Here is a 25800-nt window from a genome sequence, read left to right as displayed (position 1 = left end):
GTGAACGTGATTGTTGTGGGGAGGGAGGTAATGGGAGGAGGATGGGGAGTGGAACACCCATATAGAAAGGGAGGGGGAGGGTTTAAGGGGGTGTTTGCCTGGAAACCGGGAAAGGTAATAACAATTGAAATGTAAATAAGAAATACCCAATTTAATAAAGATGGAGAAAAAAATTAAAAAACAAAACAAAACCAAAAAAAAAAAGAATTTCTTTCTTCATAAGACTCAATTATAGGAGAAAGACAAATCCTTCTCTAAGTTCATGGAGTCCTTTTCTTGAAGTCTGGGCCAATGTTCTTCATTCTTTGTAATGGTGATTTAGTATTCTAAATATTATAGATTTTTATATAATAATCTAGTAACCAGTAATCAAGAAGAAAAGATACAATGGACAGATACATTGTGAAACATCACCATTTCTTCCTAGACTTTGCCTGGGGTTCTGTTACTCCAGCTTCACTGACCACCTTTATGAAAGCTGTGACTTGGTGTCACTTCTCTATCCTTTAACAATTCTCACTTAGTATAAAGTTACTTAAATATTTAGTCTGTTGTTTAATCGTTTCTAAAATTGGAATGATGTCATAACTCAATTTACAAGGAGAATTAGAATTAAGATCTCCAAGGCCAAAGAGTTCTTTCTGTTCATGGTCATCATGTACAGTGACATAGCTCAAGGTCAAAATGGTGCTACATGGTACAAAATGGTGGTGTCTGATAGATGCTCAAGTGATCATGGTTGAAGTTTGAAGTACAGATTCCAGAATCATGTTGGTTAACAATCGGCAGTCAGGTATTTCTTGAGGAAGCCATTCCTTTAACCTCCTCACTGAGCTCTTCCAAGACCTGAGTGTGTATGAATGACAGCGCCTGTGAATAATATGCAAAGGTAAAGTACGAAGATGCCTTGGAAACACTGTCTGTTACTGACAAGCTCATGGAGCTCCATACAAGGCTTCATTTATTCAGAAGACAACATTTCTGCCGGTATCTTAACTTTAAAATTGAGAAACCAAAATGAAAAATAAATTGATGATGTTTTTTTTCCTGTCTTTGTGGACAGAGTGAATCACAGCCTTTAACAGGATACCCTGACTGCACTGTAGCTGGCAAAGGGCCCTAAGTAGTCAAGAAATTATTTTAGACTTGGTAGTTTCTAGCCCATAATTACATGATATATTCAGTATCATTATGGTTCTCCCTGCCCATTTCTACTTTATTGTGTTTACTCATATAATTTCCAGTGGATATTTTACCATCAAAAAGGAAAAAATGATTCTCTTCAGCAGTAATGATGAAGAGGCATAATTGGAAGACCTGTCACAGGCTGAGAAATAACACTTCCCAGGGAAAGCAGAGTGGCTGGTCAGTGGTCAGTGGGGGCCAGGTACTATATCTCATCTGGCTGCTCTTGGAAACACATGGGTTTTTCATCTGCTAAACAGGACTTTCAGCAAGTCATTCTTATTTTATTTTTATTTTTATGTTTAATATATGTACGTGGGGTAGAGGGTATGTACATGTGAGTGCATATACCTGCAGAAGCATTAGAAGTAGTTGTGATTGCCCACACAAGGTTTCTAGAAACAAAACTCACATCCTCAGCAAGAGTAGTATGCATTGTTAACTCCAAGTCATCTTCCCAGGTCCCAAGTGGTCATTCTGCTTGCAAATAATGCATGTGGGCATGGAAGTATAAGAAAAGTGCAGTGGACATCAATGAAGAAGAGGTTCATGAATCCTTACTCCTCCTTGAGAAGCTAAAGGCAGTTGTTTGTTGTTGGGGGAGGTAGAGTCTGCTCTTGAACTGATGTAGTCACTGGTAACTTGCCTTTGTTCAAGTAAATAACTCTTCATGCAGGCACCTCTAGTTAAATGCAGCAAGTCACAAGCAGAAGACAAAAAGTTGAGGTCACTGTGGCAGATTCTAGTCTAAATGTACTGCTAACCGTAAAAGAAAAAGTTCTACACAAGAGGGGACTTTGGGAATATGTAGGCTAAGAAGAAACACCCTGTGAGGATAATTGAGCAAGTACTGTCTGCAGTGCATTGGATAAATGAATCTTGCTACACCTTGGGATTGGACTTCTAGCATCTAGATTAGTGTTCTCAACCTTCCTAGTACTGTGACACTAATGTAGTTCCTCAGGCTGTAGTGATTGCAACCATAAAATTATTTCATTGTTACTTCACAACTATAACTTTGTTATTATCAATTATAAATATCTGATATGTAGGATGTGTGATATGTGCTCCCTATCAGAGTCATGACCGAGGCTGAGAACTGCTGGTCTAGATAGATGAGAAACATAATGTAGTTGTATAAATCACACAGCCTGTTCAGATAGGATTCCAGTGTATTCTAGTTAGTCAACACAGTAATTTTAATGCTAAATTATCCACATAGTATCGGACAGATTTGGAATAAATGCCAAACTAAAAACATGACATTTACAAAAGTTAATTAGACATAGTATCTTGTTTTATTTCTGTTGCTACAATGAAATGCACAAGTGCAACTTTGAGGAGAAAGGGTTTATTTTACCTCACAATTCCAGGTTATAGTCACTTTGGGACAGTCACATTAGCAGGAGCTTGAAGTAATTGGTCACTGATATCCACAGCCAAGAAAGAGAGAATTAAATACAGCTCACTCTCCTGTTGCTTCCAGCTAGATTTACTCACAACCCTAAGGAATGATGTCACTTACCGTAACCTAGCTCTTCCTATATCCATTAACAATCAAGATAGTCCAGCACAGACAAGCTCAAATACCAACCTTATCTATATAATTCCTCATTAAGAATCTCTTATGAAGAAAATTGTGACTAATAACCGTATTTGGTAAAAACTAAATACTAATGAAAAATGTTTAATTACTGTTCACAGAGCAACTTGAGGGCTGCTGTTAATTAACAGGCTGGCTCCTGTGATATTGAAAGCTTATCGATACTTTTGCACAATCAAAAAGCAAGTTTGAGTATTTACCTCAAATATTACTTACATATTATCAGTTCCTTTTGATATAAAGCCTAATTTATTTGCACACAACCAATGAACAGAAACTGCTGGCCCCTGTGGTTGAATTAGGAAAAAGCTGAAGGAGTGCAACCCTGTAAGAGGACCAGCAGTCTCAATTAACTGGGATGCCCAAGATCTCCCAGACACTGGATCACCGACCAGGCAGCATACAGCAACTGAGATGAGGCCCCCAACACATATACAGCAAAGGAATACTGGGTCTGGGTTCAGTCAGAGAAGATCTACCTAACCCTCAAGAGACTGGAGGCCCCAGGGAGTTTTGAAGTCTAGTGGTGTGGGCTGGTGGTGGGTGGGGACATCGTTATGGAGACAGTGGTGGGGAGGTATGGGATGTGGAACAGTCAGAGGGTGAACTGAGAAGGGAATAAAATCTGGAGTGTATAAATAAATAAATAAATAAATAAGTAAATAAATGCCTAATTTCAATTACAGCACACCAAATTGAAGATGATGTCCCCATGCTCTGGCCCAGAGTAATATTTCTCAGTGTTCATGTGCACTTAGAATATCGGTAAGAGGCTTGGCTTCCCAGAGTGGGAGAATTAGAGAAACTTCCCATGATGCACATTTTGTTCCTATAATCTCAGACAACATAATCCCATGGAATACATGGTAAAAAAAAATCTGTTCTGTCAGTGTTTTATGTATATGATTCTATGGAAACACAATGAAATGTGGACTGAAGTGAGGAGTCGGGCCTGAAATTCTGGATTCATAATCAGCTCCAAAGTAATGCTAATGTCCCATGTCCATATTTTGAACAGCAAGCAAGGTCTTGTACTTTCTATATTCTTCATCTTCATATCCTGGATAAAGCATGTTTCATTTATCCTGATCTGAGACACTCATCTGCAAATACTAGCCCACCTTCTCAAGTGGGAGCAAATCAACTAAGAACCAAGGCCCCAGGACACATGGTCTCTTCCCTTTGTGGACCGTCCTCATCTCAGGGTAGGCTGTTTAGTTGATCTGCACCATGCATTTATCTTAACCATTCACCGACTCTTGCTCTAGTGCACTGTCCTTAGTAATAAACATTACCATCATCACTATTGTTCTGGAGGTATGCAGGCAATCATACATGGAGGAAATGTCTACCTTGGCAAATGGTAAGAGTTGAGGCTCAGACAAAAGTTGTTAACCAAAGACACATTTCTTATAAGAAATAAGATGAAAATTAAGGCTGTGAAGATAAATTAAACATAAGGCACACCAAAGAATTCCATGTCAAAATGAATCCTGACCAATAATAACCAATTATTGACCAGGAGTTTTGTCTATCTCAGGACTTCACTTAATGACTACTCTTGAATTTTTGTGGGGAATGTGAATGAGACAGAGCTCTGTCCTAATTTCCTCTTTATAGGTGAATTTCCCAGCATGTTATTATCTACCCACCAGCTTCCATCCTCTTGCAATAGAACCAGTTGTATTCATAAAGGCATGAATGAGACAATGCTAATGAGGGGCAGTGAACTTTCCTGGACATAGTTTCAGAACGCAAAGTCATTTATTTTAATTTTTACTTCCGTGGAAGCATTAAAGGTCACAGGAGAGGATTTTGTGGCAGAAAGTTATCACCAAATGACCATGGAATAAAAAATGGTGGGGCCTTGAATAATACTAAATTCAGGGCAATTCTAATTAAGAAACAAAACTTGGGCTGACAACATGACTCAGTGGGTAAAGGCGCTTGCTGTACAGGCTTGATAACTAGAGATTGATCCCATGAACCTATAGTTGAAATAGAAAACCAACTCCTGAGAGCTTGTCCTCTAGCCTATACATATACACATACACACACACACACACACACACACACACACACACACACACACAAACACACACACACGTGCACACCATAATACACATAATAAATGAATAAATAATTAAATATGTAATTTTGATAAGAAACAAGTTTGTTTCTTGCATTATTTGTTTATTTATTCATCTTAAATAATATGTGATAAAGTTAAATATAAAATTACAATAGAGGTATGGGCCTCTAAGTATCCAGAATTCGAATTTTATAATAAATATATTTATTTATTATATATACTGTCAACAGATGATTTTCAGATGGGGAGGGTTGGCAATGAATTGATGAGTTTTCTTTATCATAATTGGGTAAAAGGGTGACATGTTATGTACTGAATGCAATACAGCAATGCTACTATCCCTGAATAGGACCTCAGCCCATTACAAAAAACTGTTCAAGGTAGAATGTCAATAGGGAAGAGGTTGAAATTCCCTTTGTGTTTCCCTTAGTAGATACTTTGATCTTTGTAATCTCTATCCATGTAATATTCTCGTTTAAAGTAGAAGTGATAGTTGCCTTTGAAATTCTGATCAGTCTCCACGGTGTCCCAGCATGCAAAGTAATCAGACACACAACTAAAAGTATGCCACAGGAGCTGCAGGCTCTCTCAGTGTCTGAAAAATTGTCAATTCCCTTGATCAAAACAAAGTACTCACTCTTTTGAAAGTCACTGAGAAAGAGATGGGTAGCCAATTACAGGAAGCTCTGTGTGGATGGATCCACACTTAAGTCTCTCACACCTTCTGGGGAAACTGGTAATAGAATTTCCATTTCATGGGAGCATTTTGCAAGAGAGGCCAAAGAACTATTAGCTTTAACCCTTTCTTTAAGGATTTACACGTGGAATATTCTGGGTAGAAAAAGAGCTCACACAATGTCATTAATGCTCTTTTGGTCCTCCTCAGAACTCTGAGGCAGCCATGTATACTGCTGAAATCTTCACTACAAACTTTCTGTATGTAACTGACACTAAGTGTGAATTGTTTTCTTTTTGATAAGGACAAAGTGACACCCCAACATTGGAGAAGAAAGGAACAAAGGGTACGTATGATTGGTCACACCTGTAATCTTAAAAGCACAGCCAGAGCTATGTAGATAGACCCTGTTTCAAAAAAAGAGAGGAAAAGAAAAGGCTGATTTATAATTCAGTGTGTATGTATATGTGTGTTTACGCACCACTGAATGATCCATCACGCCAGCCCTGTAACTGTGAAAACCTCAGGTGTTTGGTAAGGAAATCTGCCACATGTGGACAGAAATGCACTTCAAGATGCTTTGCAGCAAAAGGTACTACATATTTCCTGTAGAAGTTTTTCAGCCTACATGGAGGCTGAAGATGTAGACGATGCTAGTGACAATGGATTGTAGACTTGCCTGCAGACTAAGTAGTTTTGTACACTAAAAATATGACATGATTTGACCTATCAACAAACAGCATCAAATAAAGAAGTTGTTTTGATGCCCACAATAAAGTGTCTCAGAAAGTCAAGTCCTTTCAAGTATATGCCTTCAAGTATATGTTACATAGTACTTTGGAGAGAGGGAGGGAGGGAGCGAGGGAAGGAAGTGGGGGGAGAGAGAGAGAGAGAGAGAGAGAGAGAGAGAGAGAGAGAGAGAGAGAAGACAAAGAGAACAAATGTTCAATTTACATCCAAACTGGTACAATGTCCACCTACCTAGTCTGTAACCACAACACCTAGCAGATGTTTGCCCCACAAAGGGATATTGTTCATGTTGCACCCATATGAGAAAGATACCCACACATCCTCCCACCTCTTAGTGTCTACTGTAGAGGACGAAGCAGCCTCATGCCAATGCAGTTCATGAGAGAGGAAAAACCAGATCCTCCAATAGAGGGAAGGGCAGACAAGGAATAAGGGCAATCCATGCTCTTGAAGAAGGCACTGCCAATGCTTCTGGAGCTGTGGCTGGGGTGAGATTCTTGCTGCCATGGCAATGAGTAAAACTGAGAATTGAAGAAATCATATTGGAGGAGTATGAGGAAAGGAGGGGCTGACTCAAGCTGAGAGGGCAGAAAATGTGGTTGCCAAGAGCTCTACCGTGCAGTGTTCTGATTCATAACTTAAACCCCTGATGTGTCACTGCCCTGGGAGCAATTTACTCCTCTCATTGGCTTCCCAGAATCTAGCTGACTTCTGCCACACTTCCCTATGTTGTTCCAACTATGAGAAACTCTACAAATTGACATTTAATATTGCTATTTATATTCTCTTGATTGTTTCAAAGGGATAAATATAATAGTCAATGAATTCTGTTTCCTTTCTGTCTTTTTTAAAATTACAAAAAGCTATATTGTGAGGAAAGGTAATGAACCTGTTTCAGATCCTCACCACCATTACCACCAAAACCAAGAACAACACACACACACACACACACACACACACACACACACACACACACACACACTACTTAAATACTCTAAGGAAATCATCCACAGGACGATCTCCAGATTGGGAAAGTCAAGTTCCTTGTTTTAATCCTGCAAGAATACATTTGGAAGGAATTAAGTTGTGATACTCCTATTGTTTAAGCATGAAAAGAACAACTTGTCAGCCTGTGTAAGCAATTAACAGTATTTTCATGGCCAATGACATTTGCTGAAAATATTGATGCAAGTCCCAGGCTCCTGGGGTATGTGACTTTCACACCTGACAGCAGCCCCAAAATGTTTGAACAAGAACAGGCAAGGACGGCATTCTGGTTGGAAGGAGAACCAACTGAACTTCTAGAAATTACAGCTGTATTGCAGTTTTATTTTTACTTTATATTAAAGGTCAATTAAACATCATTTTCCCCTGAGGACATTTGTGTTGTATTTTACATATGATAAGGGAGAGTTGTTCTTTAGGTCTTAATAGACCTCCACATATTCTCATAACTTAAATTGGCTTTGGGGACAAAAAATCTTGTTAGAAATTGGAGAGAGCACACTAAAGCATTTCCTAACACCTAACATTCATTGGAATTGTGTCCATTCACAAATGGGTACTATTGATCCTGCAGATAAAGAAAGCATGGGTGCAGCAAGATGGCTCAGCCAATTAAGGTCTTGGTGACAACCCTTATGGCCTTAGTTTGATCCACAGGCACCTTGTTGTAAAAGGAGAAAACCAATTCCATAATGTTGTCATCAAACCTCTATAGGTATGCTATAGCATGCAAGAACATGCAACCAACAGTGAGACACACACACACACACACACACACACACACACACACACACACACACACTCACTATGATAACAATTCACCTAAACTAATTATCTCAGATAACTGAATGGCATTTAATATATGAATTGTTCCTCGTGCCTGGCATTGACCTCTGTTTTTTCAATGGCTCACATATTTACAAGCTGAAGGGGACCTCAAGTCAGCACAGAACACACACAAACACCAAATTCTTGGCACAAAGGAGATTGATTATATTCGAGAGACAAGAGGGGTTGAAGCTACCTCTGGATCTGACAAGGATGGCAATAGGTGTTTCTGCATTAGTTCCTTAGAAGACAAGGTGTGTGCTAGGATGAGTTGCAAATTTCTGATTGGAAATATTAGGCAGTGTATCCAAATAGTGAGTTTTGCTTGTTGGACCTTGGAGTTTTCGTCAGGTGTAAGAAAGTGGCCAAATAAGGGAACAGAACTTGGTGGCTAGTTTTAGAAATGTAATCTAATAGTTTAGCAAGAAAAAGGCAAGTGCGGAGGGGGAAGGGTAAAACCTGCAGGTGTCTTGCAATGGTTGGGCTTGCTAGAGAGCCCTTTAAAGGCCAAAGGAGATTCAAAGTACTTACAGCTGTCAGTCATGGACCAAAGTCATGGCTTATATAAAGGGTGATAAATCCATATTTCTGTCCTTTGGTGGTCCAGAGAAGCCTCAGTTCCCCCCAGAAATCCTGAACTTCACTTTCTCTTAAGACTTAGAGCCAGTAACATACCACTAAAGTAAACCGTTCTTGTCATCTCCGAATACCTTAGACCAAGGGAATTATTTGTTTTGTCCTTTTTTGTAATTTATTTTTATTTCATATTCACTCGTGTTTTGTCTGCATGTAAATATGTGTAAGCGCACTAGAACTGGAAATACAGACAGGTGTGAGCTGCCCCATGGGTGCTGGGGATTGAACCTGGGTCCTCTGGAGGAGCAACCAGTGCTCTTAATTGCTGAACTATATCCCCAGCCTGTATTTCTTTCTTCCTTTGTTCTAGAATCTGAAACCTTGAATCACATAGTGACTAAGATAAGTGAATCAAAACTCTATGTCTTATGTAAAAACCTGAAGGTGAAAGGTTAATGCGATGGGTTCATTCACAATTCATTACGGGGTCACAAGAAATCCCAGGGTCCAAAATCAAAGGAGCCAGTGTTATGTTTTAAGTTAAAGGTTGAAAGAGCTTGTCCACTGAGCTACAATCTGGCCACTGAGCCTCTATGAAGTTCATTTCTTCCTTTTCCTAAATTTAATGCAGTCAGGGTAATCTAAAAAGTTGTTTTTAGTTCAAAAAGCACGGTCTCAATGCACCAGCCTTCCAAACTATGGCTGCAGGCTGGCTACAGGGCTTTCTACTATAAAAGCACTTGTCGGTAGCAAAAATTGAGTACATGAACATTCAAGAGTGATTTTACCTAGGCAATTAAAATTTTCCTGCTCTTAAACAAACTCCATCAGTTTTAATTGGACAAAAAAATTTTTCAATTTCGTTTTGAAGGGGCATGACCTTAATCTGATAAACTTATGCTCCAAGGTAGATTTCAAAGTCAGCAGAATAGAGTCTTGGTGCATGTTAACAATTGCAGAAAACAGAAGAATACAAAGTTACACACACACACACACACACACACACACACACACACACACACACACACACACACCTAGCTTCTAGATGATGCAATGGCAAAATTATTTATTTGTACAAGAAAAGGTCAAAGGAAAAAACCTTTCCTACTTGTCTGCAGCAAAGAAAATGAACATAACCTTTTAATGTCTGATCTGGCCACATCACTATGAAAGCGCAGACACCAGGCTCCCGGGAATCTTTCTTGTACATCTCTCACCTCTTTTTGTTCACTTTGGAGAAGCTAGACCAAAATCATATGGCCGTCATGCTGGCTATTGTGGAGACTGTACATGGTTCAAGAGAAAATGTGTATCAATAAATAAAAGCGTGATATGCAGACAAATTAAGAGCATGTATGGATGGGCAGCAGGGGCTGCCTCGGGTTCCCTAAACCTGGCTCTGGTGCTCATCCACCCTCTGGCAACTTTGGGTCTAACTTCAGCTTCCTTGAGCATCTTATCTGAAAATCTATGATATATAATAATAAGTCTCATAAAGAGATGATAAGTGAATTTTGCTTAACTATATCAGAGGACACGAGCCAAAGGGTGGTTTGACTAACTTCTCCTCCTTAGGTGTGGACAACTTAATTACTTCATGTTTACCGGATGAATCTTCACAAGCATACTTACCTACTGGGATAAAGCTTCCGGGGTTAGTTTAGGTGGGATTGGTGTGTGTGTAAATGCTAGAAAACCAAATTACCATGGAAACTCATAGTTGATTCCTCTTCAGAATGTTATTTTTAAACTGACTTAAATAATCGAGGCCCTCTAGTTTATATTTTGGCCATGTTATGAAAAGTTAAATTGAATCTTGACAAATGTATGAACATGGTCACTCAACAGTTGCAATAGAATCCTGACATGCAAACCATTCTTGGATTCCATTGTTTAAAAATCATTGAGAAATCGCAGCAGATTTTAGTCAAGAAGGCTATGCAATTGAAAATTTGTGGTATTAGTACATGAGTTTAACTTGTGACCCCACACCGCACATCTAAGCAGGCTTGGTGATTTACTGCACTAGAGTTGACAATAATTATCCTGCAAGAGTGTGTAGTACTTCAAGAAATAAATGTATAGCTCCTCGCTGTGATATAATTGAGACAGATGCCGTCCAACAGCACCAATAGAAGAAGCTTACATTACATTTTTGAATAATGATTTTTGTGGTCAGGCACTTTATAAAAAGTGGCATGGTGGATTCGACTATACATTGTATAAGGAATCATTAGATCAGACCCAGGAATAATATAAAATTTTAGCTGAAAGATTCTCTGGAATCTGTGGCTTGGATCACTCTTGTTTTGTGCTAGCTGCATGACACTGAACTAGCTATGTTTGCATCATTGTTGTTAGTGTGTTTGTATATGTGCAAGTTCATATTGTATATCTGCACATACATATACATGTGCATGCAGGTGGTGAAAAGAGATCTGCCTTGGGTGTTGTTCCAGAGGTCCTGAGTTCAATTCCCAGCTACTATATGATGGCTCACAACAATCTGTAATGGAATCTGATGCCCTCTCCCAATACACATGCATCAATATGCAGATAGAGCACACATATACATAAGATAAATAAAAACATGAAAAAGTTTTAAATTGTATTAGATAAAGGAACAAATTCTGTTCTTATATTGATATATTAAAATCCTAAAGGGTGACAAGATTGCTCAGTTGATAAAGAGACTAGCGAATAAGACTGACAACTGGAGTTTAATCCCCCAGAACCACAGAGTTGAAGAAAGGAAGAACTCATGTCAGCTGTCTTCTAACCTCCACATGTTGTAGCATATGGGCACGCACGCACGTGTGCGCGCACACACACACACACACACACACACACACACACAAACAAAACACACTAGCTAAATAAATAAATAAATAATTTTTAAAGTCTAAGATGGATATTTCAGTTTTTATAAAATTCTTTGATAGCATCCTTTTGGGAAATAAAAAATAAGATAGTGTTTAGGAGTTAAGGAATCTTGGGAGAAAGAGTGACACTGGTTTAAATATGTCTGTAAATACAAATATTATTTAAGTGTATGACATGATTGAGCCAAAAAAAATCCAGTTCCTCACAAACTGATCATGTATTTGTGAATTTTCTGTGGTCAATTGTGTGAGATAACTCAGGTCTGGTTTAGTGTATTGGCCGATCAGGCATGTGAGCTCTGAACAAAGGGGCACATTGATGATGAACTTATACTCTGAAAACCATGCAGATCCAATCTGTCCATGTAGTTTCTGATTCTTTTCTTGGTTTTCTCTTTGGCTCAGATGAATCAAGACCCTAGTATTTGGAGAGTCCTGTTGTATTTCTTTAAACCCAAGATACACGTGAGGTTTTCAGGGCCATGTCTATCAAACAGCTGTGGCCAGAGCCAGCTGAGAAACACTCTGAGAGGGTAACCCATGCTTTTTGAAACTTCAACCCGATTTATTACCACAGAATGTCCAAACACAGAGCCCTCCCAAACCTTTTCTGACTTACATCCTCATATTGAACACTAATGCTTTAACTCAATCTCAGAAACCCTATGCAAACTCACCATTTCCTTACCCCTCCACTGCAGTTCCAGGCACAGTGCTAATCCATGTGACCACTGAGATATCATCCTGTATGGTCTTTTCACTTCTACTTTCCCTACCCTTCCCTATCTATATTCATAGAGATGAGAAGACCTTGAGGATCAGTTAATATCTAAAAAACATGATTCTCCTATGAATTCTGATATGTTACAACATTTCGGAGGACTGTGAGTAATTAGGGCTGACACAGAATATAAGGGCCAATCCAAAAGTATAAACAGTCATATAATCTGTTCTATACTTTATTCCTGGCAAAAACACACTTGTGCCATTTTGTATTAATATGGCCTTGAGATCAGAGGTGAGGGATTTCTCTTTCTGCCCTGTTGGCCAACCTGTTAAGGGCAGTGTACACTCACCCATGGCTTGTGTGCCAATCTCAGTATGTGCCTGTTATGTGCAGATGTGTGCCTGGGAGAGCTTCTATCATAGGACTGCGTGTAGGTCTAATCTGACTGTGAGTCTCAAGCTTTTTCCAACCTCCAGGCCTTCTGTGGCAATTCCCTATTCCTAGCATTGGATATTGGACCACACTTACACAGTTCCACATTACACATTAAACACTTACACCTTGCCTCACCTTTTCCCACGGAATGCATAGCCCAGGATACTCTTCTCTTTTTCAGTGTTCTTCCCCCCCAAACCCAACCCTCACTTCTGAAGATTCAAGTCTGTTATTAACGCCTGTCTTCCCTTCAATGTAACTGACAATCCAGTCTCTGTGGCTTCAATCCTGCCTCTGTATTCTTAGGAAATGTAAAGTTAAGTTTGAGGAGGTTTTGTTTGTTTTTGTTTTTGATATATGGCCTCATGTCATTCACTGTCAACACTGCTCAATCTCAGTATGGACCTAAAGTTCCTCTTAAACACCGGATCTTCCTGCGCCCATCTCCTACACGCTATAATTACAGGTGTGTGGCACCAGGCCTAGCTTTGTCCAGAGTTATGCTGCCAGCAAATGGATCAGCCTCAGCTCCTGGAAGCTTTTTCATGCATTGTCACTGAATTCAGCACTGTGGAAACAGAGGGATTACTGTAATGAGCTATCATGCCGGACATTTACATAAGCAGCCTCTGTGCTTAACTCATGGCCAGTTCTATAGACTAAGGTATGTCTTTTACTTCAAACCCTTGAATCTTCGTCAGAAAAAGCACCTCATCACTTCAGGCATGTCCACACAGTGTGTGAAGTCAAGACCATGGGAATGGAGAACTGAGACGACCTTGTCTCACTCCTCATTCCCCCAGGCTTGGATGTTGCCCACGTCAGAGAGAACCAGCATCCTCTTTGACAGCCAGTGCGACTGAGGCTGTAAACCTAAGCCTACTGGTAAGACGGAGAAGCAGGAAGGACGGATGGTAGAGTTCAGACGTCACCTTTGCAGCTGCCTGAGAGTAACTCAAATATCAAGCATCAGTGCGGCAAGCGATTTCTACTCAGAGAAGGCAGCAGTTCTCCACATCGGTTCCTCCCAGACTTAAAATTCTCCTTGGTAGTAAATCAGAGCATTAAATAGGCACAATGCTTCTTTACTGTTGATCCCTAAGGTGACCCTTAGCATCCTGCAGACATACTATTAAGATACATTACCTCAGGGGCCAGCAAGCTAGCAACATTGCTAGTTGCACTTATTATTTTATTCCTTCTTTGGGCACTATCTATTTATTGAATTCTTGCTAGAGGCAGACACTCAGCTAGGTGCTGGGGTGTTGTTAGGAATCAATTAAGCATGGTCCTTTCCCTAAGGGAATTGGTAAAGCAGCAGGAGCCATATCATATAGCTGTCCAGCTGTATGGGTAGGATTCCAAAGTAAATGGGATACCAGGAAAGTGAGAAACGCAAGGAGCTGACCCCACCACAGGACATACTCCTGAGAGGAGAACAATAGCGAGAACTGAGAATGAGGGGAAAGTGAGACAGAGGGCAGAGAGGAAGAACCAGGTGGGAAGAAGCACAGGGTTTTCAGCAAAGCAAAGGTATCATGTGGCTGATGCCTGGCAAAACAGGGGTCCCAAACAAAGGAGCCTGAAGGCTGCGAAGTGGGGTGGGTGCATCAAGCAAGCCACACAGGAAGCGTTGGCCTTTGCGGCTGGAGAAATGGTTTAGTGGCTGAAAGCCCTTGGTGCTCTTGGAGGTACATCATACACAAAAACTCACACAGGCTCTCATACCTAAACATGGATAAAAATGTTTATCCCGTGTGTGTGTGTGTGTGTGTGTGTGTGTGTGTGTGTGTGTGTGTGTGTGTGTTCAGTGTGCACTGCAGGGTATGCACATGGTGGGTGAAAAAACCTTGTGCAGTTTTTTTTTTTCCTTCAACCATGTAGGTTTGGGGGACTGAACTCAGTTCCTCAGGTTTGACAGAAAGCACTTCTACCCACTAAATCATCTTGCCAGTCCAGAAATTGATGCTATTGAATCAGGTCTGTTACAACGTATCACACACTTAGAAAATCCTTAACAATCATTCAGTGCACATAAAATATCAGTAAAATATGAATAGAAAGAATTTTTGACTTTTTGTAACTGAGTTAAGAAGGGTCATTTCAGAAACTTTATTTTTTTTAAATTAATAGTATTTGTAACATTTTAGAAAAAAACTAGATGAACCTCCACTTGGATCTTATGACTGGAGAAGTGAAGCAGGCCAGATCAGCTGTTTTCCGATTTTTAGACCAACTACTGCAGCACATCTCCCTGCAACTGAATAAAATGAATATTGGTATTTTCCCCTGATCTCTAATATCCAGCCTCCCTGTGGGTTAGCCAAGGACCTCAGGGCGGGCTGACTAGGGATGTGCACAGCTGATCAGAGGACACCTGTTGAACCTCATTTCCAAGCAAATCGAATGGAGTTTTGCAGAAATGGAATGCAAATTACGGCAACTCTCTACCAAAGTCATGTGCGAGGGGGAGGGGGAGGATGTGAATTGGGGGCAAAATCTGCATGGCAGCAATGAAAATACAAACTAATTTTGAAAATGAGATGCAAAAAGCCAGTCCAGCTGTCTTGAGCCTCCACACTCAGTTTTCCCATTGCTTGACTGCTCTGTCACCTTGCCTGGCGTTCTGTCTCCCCAGCTCTCCTGGTAAGGAAAGCCTCTTTGCTATGTGCTATAGGAAGCTGCAGAGTCGCTGGTTGAGCCTCTCTCCATTGCCCGAACCCTCCAGTCCTTTTTGTATGCAGCAGAGAGAGTGAGCTGCTTTCTGAATATCTCAATCAGATCAATTACTTTGCTTGTCTGAGATCCTGGAAAAGCTGCCTGTTTTTCTTGGGAAAGGGCAGATGACTCGGTGGGTAAAGTACTGGCCACACAAACATAAGGAGTATAGTTGGAAGTCCTCAGCACACATACAAATGGGGGGTGATGCATTGTAACCCAAGTGTTGATGAAGGGATCAAGTGACTCATCGCAGGGGCTTGCTGGCCCATCAGTCCAGCTGAAAACAGCAAGCTTCAGGTTCTATGAGACACTCTGCCTTGAAAATAATAGAGTAGAGAAGAGGATGATGGTTGATGTCTTGTACAGACCTCTGGCTCCTACATGTGCACTCACTGACAAGTGCACACACATGCATGGAATAAACACACACACACACACACACACACACACACACACACGCACGCACGCACGCACACACACACACACACAGAAAACACACATACACACATGAATGAATAAATGAATGTGATAAAATAGAAAGAGGTATATTTTAAAATCCCTTTTAAATGCACTCATTTCTGTGAAAACCATATACTAAACTAAAGGAAAGTACCGACCAATATTTTAAATATACTAAAAGGTATGGAATTCAATATAACTAAAATCCAAATTCAAGAAATCCTGAAGGATTGAAATTACTGTCATGGAGCTAAATTAGGGAAGGGGCTCCTGTCTTTTCTGGCCAACAGGGTCCTTTAATATCCTAAAATCTTGATGTCCCTCCCTGCTTGCTGCTCTGCTATCACAGGGTGGCATGACCACTGGATGCCATGTGTACGGGCACAGAGAGGAGGCTCCAGAGGAAAGAACTGCAGAAGCACATGGAGTTCTTAACTGCTTACCTTGGATAAGACAGGCAAACCTTGAAGAACTGACCTGCTGAATATGCCTAAATGTGAGGTCCCTGTGTACGTTCACCTCACCCACTTAAAATGTGGGCAGCCTTTGCTGTCACTGAATACACAGATTTCTGGTTTAAACTGTGAATAATAACAGCAATAGCAAAACGTATCCCACAATCTCATTGAAATCATTTCACGCCTGGATTTCCACTTGTACACACGCTGGAGTGGTCCCTATGGGACCCATGTCCCAACTGGGAAAAATTATAAAAGAAAATGCAAAATGAAATAATTTGCTTAGCGCGATGGCGCACATCTGCCATCCATCTCAGCATTCTGACACATGTGCTAGTGTATGGAGGCAGACTGGCCTACAGAAAGGACCCCTGTTTCAATAACAACAGTGAGAAGGCTTTCTAGAAACTATGCAAGATACGGCAAGGCAGGCAAATGTAAGCTATGCTGAAAGGAGATGCTCACTGAGAAGAGCTTGTCTCTCCTCATGCCACACAGCTTCACTTCCTGATATTTGTTCATTCACAGAAGGGGACATGATGTCCTGAAGGGAGTATGTCTGGGGGTGGGATGTGGAGACGAAGATGCTGGCTAGATTTTATTAGCAAGGTAAGGACTAAAAATTAAGATGGAACAGTATTGCATGTCGCACTCTTTTAATAGATATTAAGGGTAGTATCATTAAGTTCATGTCTGTAAGTTAAATGGAAATAAACAGTTCCTAAAGGCAACGTAACTGAACCAAACAGAAACAAAAATCTGAGTCTTTTGAAATAAAAAAAAATTTCTCAAATAAAACCCCAGTGTATTTCCCCAAATGTTTTTTAAATAAAATATTAGATATTAGATTACATATATATCACATATATTCAAACATAAATATAATACGTTAACAATTATATTAAATATTTAACATAATTTTTATTTCTGAACAACTTTAAAATTGTACAGATATTTCCATATGTCCATGTACTTGTGTGTATACACACACATATACATGTATGTACATGTATAAGTTATCCAGGAGGCAATATTTGATATAGTTTTCCTGAGTCACTTCTTACTTTACATTTTGAGACAGGCAAACTTGATATGATAAGACTGGCTGCCTGACCCTCCAGACTTGGGATTTCAGGCACATGCTCTCATACCTGTCTTCTCTGAGTGTATGCCAGGAACCAAACTCAGGTCCTCATGCCTGCCTACTAATTCCCTTATTACCTCAGACATTCATCAGACTACATTTATCACACACACACACACACACACACACACACACACACATATCTTGGGACATATATATGTATATATTGCACACATAAGTATGTCTTAGAAAAGGAGTAATTCAACTTACTTGATCTATCTGCAAATAACATCATTCATGGTCAAATACAGAACAATCTTTACTAAGATCTAGACATGTAATATATTTATCTTAGCATCACATTACATAGAGCCTGGGCCAACACAATAATTCAAGGCAGAAAAAAAAAAAACAAGGATTAACAAAGAAGAAATCTCACTGTCATAATGTATGGGTATATGATTTTGTACACTGGGTTCTGAAAGAGTAGAAGCTTGTAGAATTAGCAAATGAATATAAAAAAAAGTCAAAGAATATAAAATCAGTATGTTATATAAAACTATAATATTATAAACGTAGACATTAAAAAAATCCAAATTCAAACAGAGCATTTTTCAAAGTAGAAACAAAGTCCACAAACCACATTAATTGCTTTCTTTCAAACCACACACTTGTCCCTGCTCTCACTTGGACACTAAGATATTCCAAGATGCTGCTGGTTGCACCCATAGTGAGAACAACTAAAGCAAGCAAAGCAACATGTGTCTGACATGGCATCTGGGTGACCTAAGGACCCTTCACCTGCCACAAGTAGGGGATCAAAGATAGAAGCTGGAACCATCCACAGTGAACACAAACCCAGGAGGGGAAATTACTGAGCATGCTCTGTCACCAGAGAAGGAAGAATGATTAGAAAAGACAGCTCATGCATGCGGGCCTCATGCTTACTGAGTGTCACATCTGAATTCCAAAAGTGTGTTACAAATGAGGCCATGCCCAGAATTAATGACATCGACAATACTGAATGCAGGAAATACTGAACCTTTTCATCGTCGATGGTACACTGGCAATTCATATTTTCTATAAATTCTACAACTATTTATAGAAACTACAATACCTTACATTGGAAGGTATTTCTATATGCTAATACTGTTTTCTTTCATTTGAATATTTAAATCCGCACTGCATTCATTCAGTGATCCTGTTTCCTTCTCCTTCTTCCATTCACCCCTCCCCACTCAATTCTCAACTCTTTTTCCATCGCTCTTTAACACCCAAATAAAATGGTCGGCCTGTTTTCGTTTCAGCTTGCCTTTAAATATCCATTCGATGATTTTATTCCTACTATGAATCAGAGGCTGACTGCTCCTCTGGCAGTGGGAGAGGCACTGAATGCACATGACCTGGAAGTTCTGAACGGGTGCTCATAACCATCTTAGGTGTCCAAGGATCACCACACATTTCCTGATTAACATCCCAGTTTGTTGTCTTTTTTTTTTCTTTTTTCTTTAAACCATATCACTAATTCTGTTTTGGCCGAAACACAGACACTTACTTCCTAAACCCAGGCAGCCTAGCTATTATTTCTCCTCTGGATAGTGTTCCAATATCACTGGATATAATTTTGGATTTATAATGAAACTCCCACATATTTCTCTACCTCATAAAATGTATTTCAGATTCTGAACGTACATTAGGACTGGCCCCAAGATCTTTCAGCTATAGTAGTCTAAACAGCTCTTTAGGGGAAAAATCCATTTTTTCCCACAAATTTGCTATGTGGACAGTGTTATGAATGCCTCCCCCCACTGTACCCCCATACATCCTGTTTAACATGACATACCCATTTCTGTTCTGTTTTCAGAGCAGCTGTGATTACCCTCACAAAATCCTTATAAGATTGGCCCTTTGAACTTTCCCTAATAGAAGGTGAGGGGAGGAGGATCCTAAGACCCTCATCTGAATGTTCAGAAACTCCCTATCCCCTGCCTCATCAAGCTTGGTGGAATCCTGCTGTAGCTGCTGTGGACTCTGGATGTGCTGGAGAATATAAGAGGTCAAAGTTTAACTGAGAGAGCCACTACAGATCTTCAGTTTTCTAAAGTCGTTACCCATGCTGGGATCAGCTTTTCGGTGATTATGCCACTAGGGGTTATTTAAGCTCCGGCAGGAAACTCCTTATGAAACTTTTTGTAAGTAATCCTGCAAGTCTCACTGGTTCTGCAAGCCAGGCTCAGATGAAATAATTGCTTTGATCTGTCCTTACAGCCCTATCTGAAGCCAACAGACATTTGCTCATGCCTTGCTAGGAATATTCACACCATCTAGGCTTCAATGCATGCAGTGAGATGGGGAGTGCTGAGGGTGGGAAGAAATGTTCTAAATTGTCCATCTGGAAAATTTAATTCCACTCCTTCTAGTCAAACCTACCATTTGGTACTGGAGACTCCTCACTACTACAATTTCGCCGCTGCCTGTTGGTCAGAAAAATTAGCAGAAACCTTTCACCATATGAAGAGTCATGACACACAGCAAGGGAGGATGGCTAATCACTTGATTCCTCTGTGAGGAGAATACGCAGAAAGGGAAGGGGGAAAAGCTTTTAGTACTTGGCTTTTTAAAAGAAAACCACAAAGCAGCAGTCTATTAAAACTTCAAGAGATATATGTAGAGAAATAGTGTATATCTACATCTTATATTGTGAGACCTGAATCTCCAGGTCTATTACTTACCTCCACCAGCTTGTTGGCATGTTCACGAAAAACTTGGGCATATTCCTTCACCTCCTTTTCATTCCCACTCTTCGCAGCCTCAATGAGAACCAGCAAAGGGACATTGGTTTCCAAGAAAGAATCGGATATGTGATCCATCACAGCTTTCCGAAGCTGTAGTTAAAAACAAAGGCAGACAGACATTAGGAATAGAATTGTCAATCTTCCTAAACCACCATCGCACTTTCATTACCATATAAACAATTGTGATGGTTAGTTTAAATTGAAAGTTGACACAACTTCGAATCTGCTGGAAAACTGCCTCAATGAGAGATAGCCTAGATCAGATTGACTTGTGGAGATATCTGTGGGGAATTTCCTTGATTGTGTTCATTGATGAGGGAAGATCCAGGCCACCATTGGGAATACTATTCCCTAGGCAGGAACTCTGGACTATATAAATGTGGAGGAGGGTATGGTGAGCTCTATGAAACATGCACACATTCATTTTCTCTCTGCTATTTGACTCCGTAGGACTAGTTGCTTTAGGGTTCCTCTTTCTTTGAGTTTGCCACAGTAATCAACCATAGCCTGGAATTATAAGTCAAGTAAACCCATTCTCCCCTCAGTCAATTTTTGTCTGGATAATGATCACAGAAACAGGGTTGTAGCTGGAACAATAATAATCCAACTCTCTTTTGCATTTTCTCTTATCATATCAAAGAAAATGAGGCACATTGATGGATATATGTCTGTTTTCAGACTATATGCATTATACCTCTTAAAAACTGCATACACAAACTGGAGCTCAAAACACTGAAAAAAAAGATTTGTTCTCATCCTTCACTGAACTGTCTATTTGGCTCTACGAACTCTGAATCCTGGTAAAGATCAAGAGCTCGGGTTTCTCAGCAGTGGGAACCTCTAGGTACCAATCAGCCACTGTGGAGACCTTCACATGGAATGCTGATCGTTGATGTCACTCTTGTAACTTCAGCCCTGTGTGCCTCCTGCCCTTTTCACATCTACTGTTTGTGCTTTATAAAGCGGAAAGAGGAAACAACTGACAATCATAAAAATATTCCAGCCCAGGTGCTATGGTGATGCAGTTGCTATGTTCCAGGAAAACAAAATACTTAGAATTATGTTTCAAGGTAAGAATAAACAAACCCAAATCTTCCAACAATGCATAATTACACACCATTCCCAAACTATTAAAATAAGTGGGGCAGCTGCATAAAAACAAAATGAAACTATCCCTGAACAATCACCTTGCTTCTATTTTATTCAGAATCATCTGAACATGTAGGGGCTACAAATAAAAATAAACACAAGAGATGATGGTAAACAGTCTGTACATTTCCCAAATCAATTGATTAACATACAGGCAGGATGATATGGGAGAACCTTGACAATGTAACATATTCACTGTGATAGGTCAGAAAAAGTAGTATGAATGAAGCCCTGTTTGGGGGGGACACTAATTAGCATAAAGGATGTATTTGCATGTCTGTGGGTGGATTTGACTTTCCTCTGAAGTGTTTGGCATTTCTCCTTGTAAGATATGAGAAAGACTAGGTGAACTTAAAGTTACTACAATACTCATTTGGCAAAAACCTATAAAATTACTTCCTGGAAATGGTATCGGTTGTTTGTAATGTCATCTTTTAGGGGTATTATCATATGCCAAAACTCTAATAACTTCTTTCTGTTGTTGAAGTCATTCAACAATATTATGAAACATAGAGCATTATTAAGGAAGCTCACCAAGAGAAAGAGCTGGGACTCAGACTAGTGAAATCACTCATATTCAGTCCTGAGTGGGCAAGGTAAAGAAACAGCAAAGGGACCTGAAGGGACCTCACAGGGAACATTTCCAAGTAACCTGCCAAAGCTGCTTCAAGAGCACTGGTGATTCATGCAGAGAAGAAATTAGTAGAGATGTATTTTAAAAAAATAATGTGCAGGGACAAGTGAGACAGATAGGTGAAAGTCTTCCTAAGGAGTAAGCCATAGGAAAACTGGGGAGATTATCCCAAAAACCAAACCACAATACACTTTGTTTTGTAGATGAATTTTATTTTCTTTTTTCTCGTCTTTTTTGGATAATTTATTTATTTACATTTTAAATGTTATTGCCTTTCCCAGTTTCTCCTCCACCCACCCTCCTACTCCCTCCTGCCTCCTTACCCTGGCATTCCCCTACATTGGAGCATTTAGCCTTCACAGGACCAAGGGACTCTCTTCCCATTGATACCCAACAAAGCCATCCTCTGCTACATATGCAGCTGTAACCATGGGTCCCTCTACGTGTACTCTTAGGTTGGTGGTTTAGTTCCTGGGAGCTCTGGGGGGGTCTGGTTGGTTGATATTGTTCTTCCTATGGAGTTGCAAACCCCCTCAGTGACCTCAGTCCTTCCCCTAATTCCTCCATTGGAGTCCCCGTGCTCAGTCCTATTGTTGGTTGCAAGCATCCACCTCTGTATTTGTCAGGCTCTGACAGAGCCTCCCAGGAGACAGTTATATCAGGCTCCTGTCAGCATGCATTTCTTGGCATCTACAATAGTGACTGTATATGGGAGGGATCCCCAGGTAGAGCAGTCTCTACACGTTTCCTCCGTATTTCTTCCTGTGAGTATTTTATTCCCACTTCTAAGAAGAACTGAAGAATCCACACTTTGGTCTTCCTTCTTCTTGAGCTTCATGTGGTCTGTGAATTGTATCTTGTGTTTTCTGAGCTTTTGGACTAATATCTACTTATCAGTGCATGCAAACCATGCATGTTCAACATCCTTAGTCATCAGGGAAATGCAAATCAAAACAACCCTATAATTCCACCCCACACCAGTCAGAATGGCTAAAAAACTCAGGTGACACCAATTGTTGGCAAGGATGTGGAGAAAGAGGAACACTCCTACAATTGTTGGTGTAATTACAAGTGGTTACAACCACTCTGGAAATCAGTCTGGAGGTTCCACAAAAAACTGGACATAGTACCACCTGAGGACCCAGCTATACCACTCCTGGGCATACACGCAATTGATGTTACAACATATAACAAGGACACATGTTCCACGATGTTTATAACACCCTTATTTATAATAGCCAGAAGCTGGAAATAACCCAGATGTCTTTCAATATCTGTAGAATGGATACATTTACACAATGGAGTACTACACAGCTTAAACTGACTACATGAAATTCTCAGGCAAATGGATGGAACTAGAAAATATCATGCTGAGTGAAGTAATCCAATCACAAAAGCCACAATACTCTTAGTTCCTATAAAACATAGCTGAAGAAGGAGCTCTGTGATACTAGACAAAATATCTGTATCTATATCAACTCTTCCTAAACTCTCAGGCAGAATTTGCTTACAGAAATGAAGAAAGTTAAACATCACAGAAAGCTGCGAAGAGTAAATTGTCCCTATATACATTGAAACCATACCAGAAAAATATGCCTATAAAAACAGTTGAGAATAGTTTCCATGAATAAAGGGAATATAGCATTTCAAATTAAATAAGGAACTTTATAGACAAAATATAAGATGTAAAAGAATACAATTGTTTTAAGAAGTAGCTAGGAACTAAGCATAATAGCGTATACCTGTGATCCCATATACTTGTGAAGTCAAGACAGGACCATTACCACGAACTTGAGAAGCTAGATAGTGAGTCTTATACCGGTCAGAACTACAGTATAACACCCCCGTAAACATTAAAATTAAAGAAATGGCTCAGTGATTTCAGGGCACTTGCTATGCTTACAGAGAATGGAGTTGAGCTCCCAGCATCTATGTTAGGCAAACCACAGCAACCTCTACCCCAGGTCCTTGACCTGAAGGAGACTAGGCAGTGAATAATTTCAGCGAACACCATAGCTTCTAGCAAAGCAGAGCTTCACATAGAAAAGGGAAAAGTGGGTGTGAATTAAAAAAAAAAAAACTTGACAGGGACAGGAAATACAGTAGAAGGAAAAAGTCCACATCAGAGACTGATGTTCCTGGCACCATACATGTACATGCATACACACAAACACACACACACACACACACACACACACATACACACACACACACACACACACACACTAAATCTTTATAAAGAAACTAAAATTACATTTTAAAATTCCACAACAAAATTGCAAATAATCAGGTTTAAAAAAAAAAAAAAAAAAGCAAAATGAATAAACACCATAGCAAGCGCCTGACAAGGAAAAGAGAAGGAAAAAATTCAAAACAAGATTGGCAAGAGTTTAAAGGGATGTGAGAAAAGATGATAAATCAAAATAGGAAAAGAAATTCAATACATAGCTTCCAGGCATCCCTGAAGAAAGAAAGCCAAAGTCATTTTAACTACTTATACCAAGACTCATAAAGGAGAGGATTTCAAGCAGCCACAGAAAAGGTGTTCATGCACTGAGCCTTACCTTCCCCCACCCACCAGGAAAGGTCAAAAATGACAAAATGTAGCCTGGTAAGAAAGTATATATCTATAATCTTATTTCCCTAGGGAAACTGAGTCATAAGTTTAAGCCATGATGACAAAAAAGCAAAATGAGAGAGAGAAAAAGAGTCAGTAGGATAGGGGAGAGAATGGAAACTCAAGGGACTCAAGCATGAGCAGAAAATGGAAAACTTCATAAGAAATACCTACACCATAAGGGCGTTTTGTAAAGGACAAGTCTAGAATCTATGGGCCAGAGCAGAAATGTCTGTCCTGCTTCTCTTCCTTCCTGTGCCACATCAGACCTGATCAGTCTGTTCTAGCACACATTTATGCTGAGATCCATTCTGCTTCCTAATCTTTCTTAGCACAGTGCTCCAGGCAGCCAGTACTCATCAACCCTGCTATTTCCTACAGGATAAAAGCTTTCTCCTTTTGCTAGACATCCTTCAAATGGGAGCTTTCTTTACGTATAATTGTCTATGTCTCTAAGAAATCCAAAACCACCTTGAATTATAGAATTAAAGTGAACACTGAGTTTAGGTTCTTGGGCTGATGGTACTTTATTAAAAGATCTGGCAACTTAACATCTGTCCCATCACTGGCATGTGTAGAACAATCCTATTAAGAATTGAAGTCTTAACTTTTTAAAAAATATTACAATGGAAGGCATAGCCAACAAGGTCAAAGTTGGGTATATAAGAGTATGATTCAAATAAGGCTCAAAATTCTGAAGGCTTAATATTTTTCCTTGAATGTAGCTGCCCCAGGCTTTTCATGATTACTGACATATTTTACCACAGTTCCTTAAGCTTTGTGCTATAATTATTATTAAAAATGAAAGATCAAAGCAACGAAGTGACTGGGCCAACAGCCATCCAACCTAGAGGGCTTGACAAAAATTGAGCCTCATTAAGTCAAGCAAATTTTAGCCAGTGTGAAGGTCAGTTCTGGTAATTAGTCAATGCAATACTCCACCCAAAGCTACTTTAATAAGTCAAGGTGCCTCAAGTGCACAGACTCCCATAATACTAAAGGTACTGGTCTAGCCTGTTATGGCACTGGTGAACAGAGGGTATTCATGAACCCAAAGGAAAAGCACTAAGAAGATAATCACCATGTTTGCATGATTTGTATCCTTTTTCTGAGAAATATGAGAT

The 25800-nt window shown here is 39.8% G+C and overlaps 1 protein-coding gene across 4 annotated transcripts in view; it reads right to left on the bottom strand.

The window, feature by feature from the left end:
- The window catches only part of Ctnna2 (catenin alpha 2), a 1084017-nt gene that overhangs the window by 232742 nt on the left and 825475 nt on the right, over positions 1–25800 (bottom strand). For all 4 annotated transcript variants that reach the window (XM_032906324.1, XM_032906321.1, XM_032906322.1 and 1 more), the window contains one exon: positions 20214–20366. In XM_032906324.1, coding sequence (XP_032762215.1) covers positions 20214–20366 — 153 coding nt within the window. The remainder of the gene's footprint in view (positions 1–20213; positions 20367–25800) is intronic.

Source organism: Rattus rattus, chromosome 6 (assembly GCF_011064425.1).
Source record: "Rattus rattus isolate New Zealand chromosome 6, Rrattus_CSIRO_v1, whole genome shotgun sequence".
Taxonomy (NCBI): Eukaryota; Metazoa; Chordata; class Mammalia; order Rodentia; family Muridae; genus Rattus; species Rattus rattus.
The sequence above is the reverse complement of the archived record's forward strand: the minus strand, read 5'-3'. Positions and strand labels throughout refer to the sequence as shown.